This window comes from Triticum aestivum, chromosome 3D (genome assembly GCF_018294505.1).
Source record: "Triticum aestivum cultivar Chinese Spring chromosome 3D, IWGSC CS RefSeq v2.1, whole genome shotgun sequence".
In the NCBI taxonomy this organism is placed as follows: Eukaryota; Viridiplantae; Streptophyta; class Magnoliopsida; order Poales; family Poaceae; genus Triticum; species Triticum aestivum.
The window spans coordinates 481,809,638-481,824,312 of NC_057802.1; the positions used below are offsets into that span (position 1 = coordinate 481,809,638).

At 43.7% G+C, this 14,675-nt stretch overlaps 2 protein-coding genes across 2 annotated transcripts; both read right to left on the reverse strand.

Annotated features, from left to right (window-relative positions):
• Positions 1-1,110: 1,110 nt before the first annotated feature.
• Positions 1,111-2,539, reverse strand: LOC123079841 (uncharacterized). Its single transcript, XM_044502663.1, has one exon. The coding sequence runs from the start codon at positions 2,293-2,295 to the stop codon at positions 1,462-1,464; it is 834 nt and encodes a 277-aa protein (XP_044358598.1). The 5' UTR covers positions 2,296-2,539; the 3' UTR covers positions 1,111-1,461.
• A 3,215-nt stretch (positions 2,540-5,754) lies between these two features.
• LOC123075016 (uncharacterized) lies at positions 5,755-6,489 on the reverse strand. The gene has a single exon (XM_044497711.1). It carries the CDS (start codon positions 6,409-6,411, stop codon positions 6,055-6,057), a length of 357 nt encoding a protein of 118 aa, XP_044353646.1. The 5' UTR covers positions 6,412-6,489; the 3' UTR covers positions 5,755-6,054.
• Positions 6,490-14,675: the final 8,186 nt, after the last annotated feature.

The following is a 14,675-nucleotide window of genomic DNA, read 5'->3' on the forward strand; positions in this document are numbered from 1 at the left end:
GGGTCTATAGTGCTCTTGCCTCAAAAGATATCATCAAATGGTATCCATCCTGTCTCGTTGCTTTTGTGTGTGTGGGTATGAAAGGCCGGACTAAAGCCGGTGTAAACACTCTGGAGCCAAAGCCCATATGTTTTGGGCTCGTATAACCCAACCGGCGACAAGAAAGGTCATAGTGTGTACTTTATGTGATGCTGAAAAAAAAGTGTGTACTTTATGTTCCTGCTTTATGTTTAAAAATCTGCAGTAGCATTAGCTGTTCTTCAGGTTCCCCTCAAAAGCCTCCTCAAAAACACATAAAAAGGATTCCGGGAAAAACTTTTGTTTGCCAGTATGACTACACGAAAGAATCCAACGGCACGAGCTGTTTCCCGGAAGGGTCTCGTCGGTCAAATCAACAGTATTCAGAGTGAAATTTTGTTTTGGGGAATGGAGCCAGCTGTTGTGGTGAACGATCTGCTCCAAGGCTGTGGGAAGCAGAGTTCGTTTTCCTCTCTAGCTCTGACGGCCCGCAAGGCTGAAGGTGGAAGCCTCTTTCATGTCTGAACTGCAGGGGCTCCGGCCAGGCAAGCCACTAGACCGATCGATCAGGCACGCCAAATGTTCAGTGGTCCATACCAATCTTGGATACCGTCTGCTTCAAAAAAATCTACCGTAGCAGTAGCAGCCAGGCGTGCGAAGCCACCATCCTCAAAGGCGACGCCGCGACGGTGACCCGGCCGCGTCCTGCTCGGCGCCAGCCGCTAGCGGACGGTACATGTTGGATGCAGACGTCACTTGAATCTTATAAGATCAACAAGAAGTATTTGATGGCATACAAAAAACAAAGAAATTATAAAAAGAGCTTGAAGTGGATGTTAGATTTCCTATGAAACATAGTATGAAAAATTCCATAGAAAATTCAACGGGATCCAATCCTACGAATCAAAGGACCAATACATATTTTTTAAGGATTTCAATCCTTCATAAATCCTGTAGAATTCCTTTGAATGGCCCTGAATCACGTCCGAAACTCCTAAATCATGGCATATGGTGGCCCATGCGGCTCGAGATTCAACAGTCATTTGTCTGTTCCATAACGCATCACATGCATGGACCTTGGCGAGTAGCAAAAGAGAGAAACACGAACGGGACACCTTGTGTGCAAGTTCCTGTTATTATTTCAGGGGTGGTGGTATGTACATCCATCCATGCATCGATACGGCCGCAACACGCAACAACAACACAACAAGTTGAGCACCACGATCCCAAGAGCAAAATGCCAAACTGCAAAAGACCACGGAAATTCATTCCAAAACCCGCATTTCTAGGCCAGTCACCGGTCACGACCACCCTACCCCCTACCCCGATGGGCGCGGCTCGAGACGGCTCGAGATCACCTATCGACGGCGACCGGGCGCCGTCACTGACAGCGGGGACCACCATGCGCTTGTATCACCACCCATCTTCCCGCCTCTGCCACGGCTAACTTACCGGCAGTCGGGCCCAGTGCTCGGTCTCGTGGCTCTCGTGCTTCTTCTCCTCATCCCCCGCCCGCTCGCCGGAGAAGGCCTCCGCCGCCGCCGCTGCCAGCGCCTCCTCTCCCCACGTGGCGGCTCTCCTCCCGGACTTGAACTTCCGCATTGCCGCGACGCTCGCCTCCTTCTCCTCCTCGTCGTATTCGCTCTCCTCCAGCGCCATCTTCTTGCCCGCGCCGCCGCCGACGCCTCGGGAGGCGCAGCCGCCGCCGCACCGGAACACGGCCGCCACCCCGCGCCACCACCTGCGCTGGCGCCGCCGCCCGCACCTCTCCCGGTCGGACAGCACCTTCCCAATGCAGGACACCTTGGGCGACCGTGGCTCCTCGCCGGTGCCGCCAGAGCGCTTGTCGGGCAAGATCCGGCCCTGCGACGGCTGGCGCCGGGTGAAGGCCGGCCGGATCCTGGCCGGGAGGCCGAAGAAGGTGGCGGTGGCCGCGGCAGGGCCGCCCGCGACGCGCGCGGAGTTGGAGCGCGCCTTGAGCGGGACGGGGTTGCAGGCGCCGCCCGCCGCCGCCGACGACTTGGGGTTGGTGCTGCCCTTGGTGGAGTCGTCCCGCTCGTATATCGGGTTCAGCTCCGAGAAGGCCGCGTCGTCGCCGATGCGGATGGTTATCGACTCCGGCGGGAAGTCGTGGTCCGGCGGCGGCGGCACGCGCCGCGGGGGCGAGGCGTCCCCGCTGTCCCCGCCCGCGATGACCGTCTCGCACGACACCTTCCTGTCCCCGGCGCCCGCGCCCGCGCCGCCGCACACCAGGCTCTCCAGGTCGACCTGCGGCATCGCCCACCGCCACCAGCCGCGCACGTACGCACCTCGCCGCCCCGTGAACACGGCGAGCGCCCGGCAGGGAGAGGGACAGGAGGCTGGCTGGTATCTAGGAGCAGGGAGAGGGATAAGCGGACGCCACCACACGCTGCTTCCCTTAAAAATTCGGAGGTGGGCGGGGCAGGGGGAGGGGCGAGGCCCAGAGCGGATGCACCAGAGGCTGTCGAACAGTGGCGCCACCTCTGAAACGAAACGAACTCCAATAACGGATCTCGACTATTTGTCTCCCCAAAACAGCGTTATTTACTGAGTAACAACCAAGTAGAGTACTGATGAGATTTTAAAAGATACTCCATCAGAAGCATATTAACAGTGCATCAGACGATCGCTGTAAAATCTCCTACGATTTGGCTAATGAATTAAGTATTGCAGTTGTGCAGCGAATAGTTTTATTTATCAGGACGCAGGCATGAGTGAGGCACAGCGATTTGGCGCCGATCTGGAGGGGAGACCTCCGACAGAGCCCATTTTCTCCCGTGGCCCTCCCAATTAACAAGCTTATAGTCTTTTCGTTTCCGAGTGGAAAGGCCACTGATCCGCCTCAGGCCGATCTGTCTTCTAGTTAAGCCGCGCTGCAGCAGTGCCCACCAGCGTGATCAACACCACGCCGGTGCTTCAAATTTCGAAAAATTAAAGAACGGTTGGGCCTGCAGATTCAGCCTGTCCTCAACTGTTTTTCAGTTAAAAATCAGTTCAGCACCACCTCTTACTAACAATGTCAAACACATAGTGCAGTACATGGGACCAGTTATACTCCTGCACTAGACAGATAGGTTGCGAACTTCTCCTAAAACAACCAACATTATCTTTCCCTTTTTACCGAGATCAAAAGTACGATTTGAGGGGGTAAATCTGCGGGGAATGAGGTCATGAACAGAAATGAGATGGGGCTGGGCAGACGCTCAGTAAATAAACGGAATCAAGGGCAGCTCTTGGCGCAAGGTGCTGCTGACCGGCGATCACATGGCCGTGTCGGAGAAGGCATCAGGCAGGCAGGGCACCTACCCGATCTGTACTATTCTGTTGCCATTGCTGCAGATTGAGCACCAGATTGAGAGCGTGGCTTAGCTCCTAAACATGCTGATTTTGCTCCTTCAGCTAGCGGCCTAGCCCTAGTAGGTTAGCTCGAAAGGGGCTAATGACAGATGTAACACGTCACCTTGTCAATCCTACCAAGACAAGACAATGATAGGAAAAAGATATCTGAATGACCCTATGCAGCTAGCAATCAGCTGCTGGTTGCTAATCAGACAAAGATTTTTCGAAAAAGAAGCAGACAGTGATTCATATCAGTAGTGCGCAGAAAAGAAAATGCAGACAGTGATTTTTCGAAAATGATTTATGTAGAAGAAACCGAGCTGCATACTCAATCCATAGTCAAACATTGGTCAACAGCCCCCACAGGCTCACAAGATCCCATGGGATCCAAATTATTGCACTCCCAGTCCCATCAAGAGATACACGTCGGCGAACAGCGACGAATGGGACGAGGAACAAAATTAAGATCAAGTACCAGATATGATAAAGTAAGGGAATGGAAAACCACATGACTGGGGAGGCGCAAGGGCATATCCTTGCAACTTGTTCTTGAAAAAGATGCATTGATCTTCATTCTAAACAGCTCCGGCCTTGGGAAACACAGCCCCACAGGCTGCCATGGGGCCTGAATTATTGTACTCCCATCGCTGATTCGCATTATATCAAAACAGCGACGAATAGGACGAGGAACAAAATTAGAATCAAGCAATAGATAGTATTAGATGTAAATGAATTGAAGAAGAATCCAGGCCAAATGGGCCACCGATGCAATCAATTTGTTGTGCCCACAAACACTTCCTGGATGCTTGCAGGTTAATATGGGCACAACCAAGGTAGTATCACATCAAACATTTGTAAGATGGAACATCAAGGTACACCTTTGTACGGCCGGAAATAAAGGTGCCCCCTCCGTTCCAAAATACTTGTTGTGGTTTCGGTTCAAAGTTGAACTAAAACCACAAACAAGTATTTTGGAACAGAGGGAGTACACCTTTGTAGTATAGTACTCCCTCTGTTCGGATACATATGACGTATTTTGATTTGTTAAGACAAGGTTTTGACCAACAGTTACTACACTAGTAATCCCTATTACGTTCCTTTTTATTAGGTGTATTTTTTTAGATAAATTCTAAATTATTAGGCGTATTTCCTTTTTACCCAAGTAGATGCCAGTTCTACCCTCCTTGAATTAGAAAGATTTTAAATTGGTAATTACTCCTCTAATCAATGATGTAACCAGGATCACCAGTCCAAAATTATCCTCAAATCAGTTCTTGGTCACAATGCACGAAAAAATAGAACTAAAAAAGGAACGATATACGACACAAAAATCAATGTCTTTAGATTCATATTCAAAACTACCAATGTACGATTGCGGTTTTGTAACACATGGGTCGCATATTAATGGAGCAAATGTTGGTCAAAGTTTGTCTTAAGTAACTAACTAAAAATGAAAATACGCCCTTTAAATCCATACTGGCAGCGTTGATTATAAAGCATGCCAAAGCAAATTACAGGAATAGTGAATTTTTCTACTGTACGCACAAATTAAATCTTTCAAGCATCAGTGAAATATGTGACAACGAACAATACATGTGTCAAAACTTTAGTACGTGCATTTTCAACATTGATAGTCTACAAATGAAGCTTGGATGAGTAAGTTCATTGGTAAAAATAAAACCTGACAGAGCTAAAACATGGAGGAACTGTTGATCATGACATATACACATAATACTTTGATGTTTCCGGTCGAAATATTCACAAAAATCTCAACAGCCAAGGTTCAGATTTTAGACAGCACTCTTTAGTGGCTAAGAGGGACTTTGGGGGAAACTAGCAATTAATTGGTTTCAGCTATTCAACACAAGATAATTGCATAGATAAGCAAAAATAGTTCACTATAACAGATCAGGAATTTTGGGAGGAACAATGCTACTGAAATAAGGTAAGGGATGTTTGATAATGGACTGTTTCCCGCATAAAAATGTCGCTGGAGTGAACTCTTTGATGAGCACATTAAAATTCCTACCACCATCATTTAGGATAAAAAGACAATTTTATGAAAGCTACAGATATCAGCAGATAACAATAATGTTAAGGCCACTGCTAGCATGCTGGTTGAGCCTTCTGTTTCAGAGGACCATGCTATGTTCTCTTCCAAATCCAATTCAGCAGCTATACTACCCCAACAGTGCGTAATACAGCATGTTCGTTCAGACTTCTCTATCAAATTCTCACAACAGTGCACATACCATACTACCCCAACGGTGATAGTTCAACAGATTTCCATAGGGTTGAAATATTAGTATTATCAAGAACTATACCACGAGTACATGAACTAAACCAATGAAACATTGTATCTGTTTAGACCAGCAGTGAGAAACGCAACAAATACGATGTGGAATGGCTAGAAAAAAGGTCACGGTGACAAAATTCCCTAGCGGGAAGGGTAAACATACATTAATAACAACAATTAAAACCTTCTCCAGAATGGTCTCCAGTATGAACACAGAATTCTGCCTTCCAACTTTTTTGGGGGCGAGATCCCACCATTTCTTTAGGTCCAGGATCACAGAGTAAACAGAGGCAAGGAATGCCTCGATCTCGAACGATGCAGGGATTGTTCTGTAACTTGTAACATTTCAAGTCAAGAAGTTGCCTAAGGGGCCTTACTCTTCACGGCGCGGAGGCGGGCTTGCCCGGCCCAGTCGGCGGCGGCGGCAGGGGAGGAGATGGGGTAGGAGGAGTGGAAGCGGCCTGCGACTCCTCGGCCGCGGCGAGCTGGCGGAGGCGGGCCTGGAGGGCGCGGACGCGGTCCTCGGTGCGGCGGAGCTTGCACCATCGCCAGGTGATGTACGCGCCGAGGCCGCCGTAGACGAGGATGTAGGAGCCCCACACGTACGGGTACGTCTCCGCGTGCTCTTTCGTGCTCCTCCATTGCTCCCGCACCTTCGCGATCAAGCTGCCTCCAGCCCCCGCCGCGTCCACCGGCGGCGGCGGCGGCGCGTCCTCGCCATCCCCGGGAGTCGCCATTGGTGGTGCGCTACTTCTTCGCCTTGTTCTTAGGGCAACTGGGAATGGCCGAATTGGTCGGGTAATTTGGCCCAGGCTAGAATGGACCCTGTCTTTTGTCTCGCTTTGCATATACGTGGGCTGGCCTACATCATGGGCTGAAACTTCTTGCGGAAAATACTGCATCCATGATATTCTCAGAATATATTAAGAAAAACTAGCAAATATGCCCGTGCGTTGCCACGGGTTAATTTAATTTATTTATTTCAAACATGGATAATTTAGTCGAAGAACAATCTTTAGTTCAATTAGAGCATTTATAATTTTCGTTGTCCGAACCATGGGGCAAAGATGTAAAGAACGATACTCATTTCGTCCGGTGGTGCCTCCTTCAACTCCTCAGTGCCCTAGGGTTGAAGATTAGTTGTGCATGGAAGAGTTTTTGAGTGGGAGAAAAAAATGGTGGAAGGAGGGTTGCTGTTGGAGAGGAAGGGGCGCATGTAGGACTTCAGCTGAATGCCTATTTTCTTGACTTTGAAGTAAAATTTTCGAGAGTTTAATTACTAATTCAAAGAATTTTCATATATTATTTAAAGTGAGAGCATTGCCGACTTAACTATGACGATGTACATTGGGCCGCCGATGCCTATCGACAAATCATACGATACCAGGACATTAACCATCATACTCACAATAAAAATGTTGTGCATGTAGCACCTGCATTGAGTTACCGACATGAGATAGTAAAAATGTTGTATACTTCGCTGGTTGTCCATGCATATATGCTCATGTTGTGTATGTGCTAACCATTAAGTCTTTGCCGTATAGATTTACTGACTTCCTCTTCTGTTGGGATATATGCAGGGTTAACCATCGCAATTGAATCTTTGCATGGTGTGTTGCGCTTCAACTCACGGTTAGCTGCAATTTGCTTTATCCTAGCTTTTTTTTGTTCTGGCTGCATATTTGCATATTTCTGTCTTTGTCATGCATATTTTTTTTTTGCCTTTTGTGTTGGCTCCATATTTGCATATTTCTTCCTCCCATGTGTGCATTTTTTCCGCAAATGGGTTGAATCTTTATTTTTTTTGCTTTGCTGATAGGCTTCACGACGCTTTTTTAGTTTATCCCGTTTGTCTTCGTTGGTCATCCTTGCATACCGCTCTCTGTCTTTTCTCCTTCTTTGTTCCCTGGCATCCATCACCGGAGATCGCGACCCCAATTGCTTGTCTGCATGAGACTTTTTTATATTATATAAATATGTTATTCATTAAAAAACAGATTAGATTTTGCATCATAAATAGAACATAGGAGCTGCTCCTACTTATAAGTTACATTAAGTACGCTGGACATTAGCATGAGAATATATATGTTTATATATTGTCGTGTTATTCCTAGATCCAATTTAGAAAAATAGGAAAATGATATTGAAGTAAGAGCACTGATATACAGATGACATTTTTTGTCTAACTTCAATACGACAATGTAGACCAGACGTCTATAAATAATGAGAAAACATATCACACTGGCACATTAATCATCCTAATGAGTTACTAACATCGGACAATAAAAATACAACAATGTAGATCAGACGTCTATAAATGGTGACAAGCCTAATGTGTTACTAACATCGGACAATAAAAATATCGTACAAGCAATACTTTTGTTGAAGTTATTTTACCTGGACACAGTTGTTCCTCCATACCTCCAGCACGTCCATCTTCAGAGACGTGAAGCATGGCATCTTCTTTCTTGTCCGGAACAACAACTTTACTGAGATCTGACTCTATGGCCAGGACTTCTACTAAATGTTTTTTGGTGTCGATGATTTATTATGCAAACACGTATATAGGCGAGATCAACAGTGCCAAAAAAAAATTGTTTTGTATTTTACGTTCGTGTGCAAGTATTTCACAGGACGTCTAGATAACGCTTCCCTTGTGTGCACGGTAAGTTATGTATATATATAAGTCCAACATTGTGTAATCCTAACGGATGGAGTCCGTCACGGACACAAACACAAACATCAAACCCCATAAGGTTTTTTTTGCTTGACACTTTATTTTTGAACACTTTCCATCGGCAATTCTCCTCTATTTTTTTTCCTTCTCATTTAATTGATCAGGGGCGGCGCATACAGCAACGTTAATCAACGTGCATATTTCTCCTTAAATTATGCAGGAAGTATTCTGGTTCTCTGTCCTTTTTAAATTGCTTAGGATCCCGATTTCCTTCCTTAGTTCTTCTTTATCAAGACGTGTCCTTCTCAAATTAGATTATAGAATTTAGAATTTATCTCTTAGGATTCCAATTTCTTTCCTATTTCCGTTTTTGTCACCTCTTTGTCCCATTTAATAGCCCATATGAGGAGATTAATTGCCTTGCTTTCCAGTTAATTAGCCCAAATGGCGCCCTATTTAGTAGCCCACATCATCATATATATAGAATTTATCTCTTAGGATTCCAATTTCTTTCCTATTTCCTTTTTTGTCACCTCTTTGTCCCATTTAATAGCCCATATCATAATAGAGGAGATTAATTGCCTCGCTTTCCAGTTAATTAGCCCAAATGCATATATATAAGTCCAACATTGTGTAATCCTAACGGATGGAGTCCGTCACGGACACAAACACAAACATCAAACCCCATAAGGTTTTTTTTGCTTGACACTTTATTTTTGAACACTTTCCATCGGCAATTCTCCTCTATTTTTTTTCCTTCTCATTTAATTGATCAGGGGCGGCGCATACAGCAACGTTAATCAACGTGCATATTTCTCCTTAAATTATGCAGGAAGTATTCTGGTTCTCTGTCCTTTTTAAATTGCTTAGGATCCCGATTTCCTTCCTTAGTTCTTCTTTATCAAGACGTGTCCTTCTCAAATTAGATTATAGAATTTAGAATTTATCTCTTAGGATTCCAATTTCTTTCCTATTTCCGTTTTTGTCACCTCTTTGTCCCATTTAATAGCCCATATGAGGAGATTAATTGCCTTGCTTTCCAGTTAATTAGCCCAAATGGCGCCCTATTTAGTAGCCCACATCATCATATATATAGAATTTATCTCTTAGGATTCCAATTTCTTTCCTATTTCCTTTTTTGTCACCTCTTTGTCCCATTTAATAGCCCATATCATAATAGAGGAGATTAATTGCCTCGCTTTCCAGTTAATTAGCCCAAATGGCGCCCCATTTAGTAGCCCACATCACATAGGAAGATTAATTGCCTCGCTTCCCTGGTAATTAGCGTCCTTTTCTGTCCTTTATTTTCTGTAATGATCTTCGAGATGGTTTCCTGATAACCAAGAAACACAAAAACATATATAAATTGAGTCGATTGAATGTGGGAGAGCGAGGTGGGACTATCTATTATTCGAGTCAATTCAACCTTAAACAACAACGCAGGCTGGCTCGGTTGGCTGCGCCGTCATGAGTTGGCTGTCAGGTTTTGGGTTCGAGTCTTCTTACCAGCAATTTTTTTTTGCCTCAAGTGGGATACTGGGCCGTCAGATTGGTTCATTCGGTTAGCCCAGATGGGCCGGAGTCAATCTTGGGCTGGAGTTTTTGTGGCTCGTTAGGTTGGCTTGGAACACGAACGAAAGGAACCCGTGGACGACGGACGGACGAAACTAATTACGTACGAAAATTAGGGAGGAAGAAGCGATCAATGCTTTAATAGTAGGTATAGACTAGCAAAAGAGCCCGTGCGTTGCAACAGGAGAGAAAACATAACACACGCTCTTAACCCAACAGCCATCACTCAAGACCACAATAGGCCCATCTCCTTTATTTTTGCGAGGCATCATATTTGTGTTGCCGCTTATCCTCCTTCTCACCCTCGCCGGCGATGGCCTCGGTGTTCACATAAAACAAAACAAAAACGTGTTTGAATATGGTTAAGGCGTCTCTCTCTCCCTCTCCCTCCCTCTCTCTCCCTCTCTCTCTCTTTCTCTCACTCTCGCGATGAGAAATCTGTTGTTTCCCCCTACGACATTTTTCAGAGGTATGCATGTGTAGTTATCGATGTTTACTTTTTCCTATATTGTTATAGTGGGGTGTTTATTTCCAATCCGGATCACCGCCGGTACGTAAGGAAAACGGATCTTACGCTATAAATTATAAGTTTGCTCCCAACACAATATTTTAAAAATATTTAACAGGTAAATTAACATCATATTTAGATTCCACACATTTTTCTAATAAAATATCATATATAATATGTTAAAATCGAAGTTACGGTTTAAAAGATACGGATAATTTAGAAAATCACTTGTTTGACTTAAATATATTTCAAAATAATATTTAAAAATACTTAACAGGTAAAAATAATATCATATTCATATTCTACATATTTTTCTAATCAAATTTCATATATAACATATTCAAATCGGAGTTACGGTTTAAAAGATATGGGTGATTTAAAAAAACATTGTTTGACTTAAATATGATCCGCGGATGAATTACCTAAAACATCAGGGTTTTTTTTTGAAAAATGTAAAATAACGGCTCGGGTGTGACTTAAATCCGGACTGCGGGTTGACTTCAAGAAAATACAGCGACTTTTGTGTAAAATATGAAAAAACTTTTCGTTTTAACTTAGAACAGGACCGCGGGTTGAATTCACTGAAATAGAGGGACTTTTCTGAAAAATGTCATGACGGACGAAAGAAACCCAATTTGCTTTATTATTAAGTAAAGATATAGAAAAGACAGGGTTGTCTTAAAAAAAAGATAGGTTCTTTTTTTAAGGAAAAAGACAGGTACATAACCAAGCCAGTTGTAAATGCTAAAAAAGGGATGTACAATATTTAAGCCCTATTCGGCAACCCTCCATGGAGCAGAGCGCTGTTCTAACCGCTCCCTACATTATACTGCATGCCACTCCGCTCCGAAGCGGAGTTGCAGAGCAGAGGGATACCGAACAGGCCGTTAGGCTACATGGCTATGTGCCCAAAATGGAGGCACACCCGATAACGCATGAGGCAGATCAAGCTCATGTCGTGGCGGTAGTATGTGTGGTGTGCACATTTGACAACACCAAAAAATATTTAGGCTGTGTTTTGAATGACCGAATAGTTGAAATTTGAAATGATGGTGCATAGATGTAAATCAGCCCCTTTAAATTGTTGTATATCATCACCTTTAAATTCTTCTGAAAAGGGTTATTCCGTATAACTATATATTAGTATACTCTATTCTATAATTTGTCCGGTTAACCAGTTAACTTGCCAATTAGTCCCTAGTCGTAGGAACCGAGTAGCCGATAAACTAAGTAATCATCCGATTAATTGATTAACTTGTCGATTAGCCTATTAATCCCCTACTTGCTAGCCAACCAAGCAGTGACCAGTTAATGATTCCCTCAACTATTATATAATAAAAAAACAAAAGCTAACCACTATTGATGCACATGTGCTAATTATCATCTTGCTGGGTTACGCTGGGGATTTAACACAAAAATATGATAAATAACTCTAGAGATATGATAACTAACCAACTACTCAAGTGCCTGCTACAGAGATAATACTTGAACCATTTTGTATACAACACAAAACAAGCAAATCATTTCTTACTTATTACATCTTTTCTAAATGTAAGTCAAACCATTTAAGTCTGACTAAGACTTTTTTTTGCTAGGAACTTGAATATGTCTATAGAGAAAATATTAACATATGCAATATTAAATACTTAGACTACAACGATATGTTTTGCAGTTCATGTACTAATAATTCACAAAAAAAGTATTTTGTGCAAACATCAGTAGATATGATACCTATAAAAGATATATGTATTCTTTTACGAGATACTACTCTATATAGAACTAAGTATTCGACCGATTCAGTCAGGGGCGGAGCTACAGGGTGGCCAAGGTGGGTCGCGGCCCACCCTAAGATTTTGGATCAACTTATATACCTATGCATTTTTAAATGGGCCAGAGAAAAACTATTGGGCCAATAAATCTTACATGTTGACCCAGGGACAAACACAGCCTAAGCCACGCCGTCGTCATGTTGTCCACAACGAGCAAGGGGACAGCCGCCTTCCCGACATCCTCCCAGAGCCATGTGGCCATGCTCTGCATCGCCCTCGCCGGTCGCCAACCGAAGCCCAGCTGCCGAGGAGGATCTCGCCTCTCGTTTCGTCCTTCTCGCCCCCTTGTGACAACAAGCTATGTGTGTGCGCTCCTGCCCCTGCCCTGCGCGGCTGCGCCCCTGCCAGCTGCGCGGAGACCGCCAAGTGCACCAAGTGCCCCATTCCGGCGGCAGCAACTCAGCCCATTTAGTTTATCAAATACCAAATTTCTGCTTCCCCAATTTCCGATTTAGGATTTGTGCTTTTGTTATGTTATCCTATCATGTGGAATGAACCGAACACATGCATTATTTTGCACAAAATTTCTGCTCCAACTAGCTTTATTGATAGAAGTTCTTATTGCAGAATTGTGGAAGAATGAAGAGGACCGTTGACATTGTTTCTCTTTTTTTAGAGAGAAGCTATAAAGATAGGAAACAAGAAGGTATGGGCTATACCGGATTTGGCCAAAGAACAAGCCGACAAATTTCTAAAGGTATGTACTATGGTACATGTAATATGTGAAGGAAATATGCCCTAGAGGCAATAATAAAGTGGTTATTTATATATTTCCTTACATCATGATAAATGTTATTATTCATGCTAGAATTGTATTAACCGGAAACTTAGTACATGTGTGAATACATAGACAAACAGAGTGTCACTAGTATGCCTCTACTTGACTAGCTCGTTAATCAAAGATGGTTAAGTTTCCTAGCCATGGACAAGAGTTGTCATTTGATGAACGGGATCACATCATTAGAGAATGATGTGATTGACTTGACCCATCCGTTAGCTTAGCACTATGATCGTTTAGTTTATTGCTAATGCTTTCTTCATAACTTATACATGTTCCTATGACTATGAGATTATGCAACTCCCGAATACCGGAGGAACACTTAGTGTGTTATCAAACGTCACAACGTAACTGGGTGATTATAAAGATGCTCTACAGGTGTCTCCGATGGTGTTTGTTGAGTTGGCATAGATCGAGATTAGGTTTTATCACTCCGATTGTCGGAGAGGTATCTCTGGGCCCTCTCGGTAATGCACATCACTATAAGCCTTGCAAGCAATGTGACTAATGAGTTGGTTACGGGATGATGCATTACGGAACGAGTAAAGAGACTTGCCGGTAACGAGATTGAACTAGGTATGATGATACCGACGATCGAATCTTGGGCAAGTAACATACCGATGACAAAGGGAACAACGTATGTTGTTATGCGGTTTGACCGATAAAAGATATTCGTAGAATATGTAGGAACCAATATGAGCATCCAGGTTCCGTTATTGGTTATTGACCGGAGATGAGTCTCGGTCATGTCTACATAGTTCTCGAACCCGTAGGGTCCGCACACTTAATGTTCAATGACGATCGGTATTATGAGTTTATGTGTTTTGATGTACCGAAGGTAGTTCGGAGTCCTGGATGTGATCACGGACATGACGAGGAGTCTTGAAATGGTCGATACATAAAGATTGATATATTGGAAGGTTATGTTTGGACAACGGAAAGGTTTCGGATGAGTTCGGGCATATACCGGAGTACCGGGGAGTTACCGGAACCCCCGGGGCTAAATGGGCTGTGACGCCCGGGTAATTAAGCTACAGTAATCCCACGCTAATGGTGCCACATTACATCCGTTACTGTTGCTAATCTATCGTTAGATCAAAACCGGTCCAAAATTCAAAGTTCAAAATCAAGCAAACAATAAAAGTTTTCAAATATTAAAACTAAAATGTTCGGAGTGAACCAAATATTGCATAGATAATAATGGTGGAGAAACCTAACTTTAATAAAATGTTTAAGTGTTCAAAATAATTAAAATAGAGGTTTAAATATTAAAATAAATGCCTTTTGAATTTTATAAAATATTAAACTATTTTAATTTGGGTTGAGAATTAATGTGGCAATAGTATATTTAAAAGTATTAATTTAAGTGCTAGTGATAATTTTTATAAAACTAAAATAAAAGAAAACTAAAAGTAAAACAGTAGAAGAAAGATAAATAAAAAGAAAAGAAACAAAACAGAAAAATAACTAACCAAAAAAAGAGAACCCTCGGGCTCCGGCCCAGCAGGCCTGACCCAACCAACTGGCCGGCCCACTCCCTCTCCATACCCCCCCCCGAAGCCCTAGCCGTAACCCCCAGTCACCCCACTCGCTCCCCCCACTCCCTCTCGATCTCTCTCGCCTTCCCCGATCTGGAT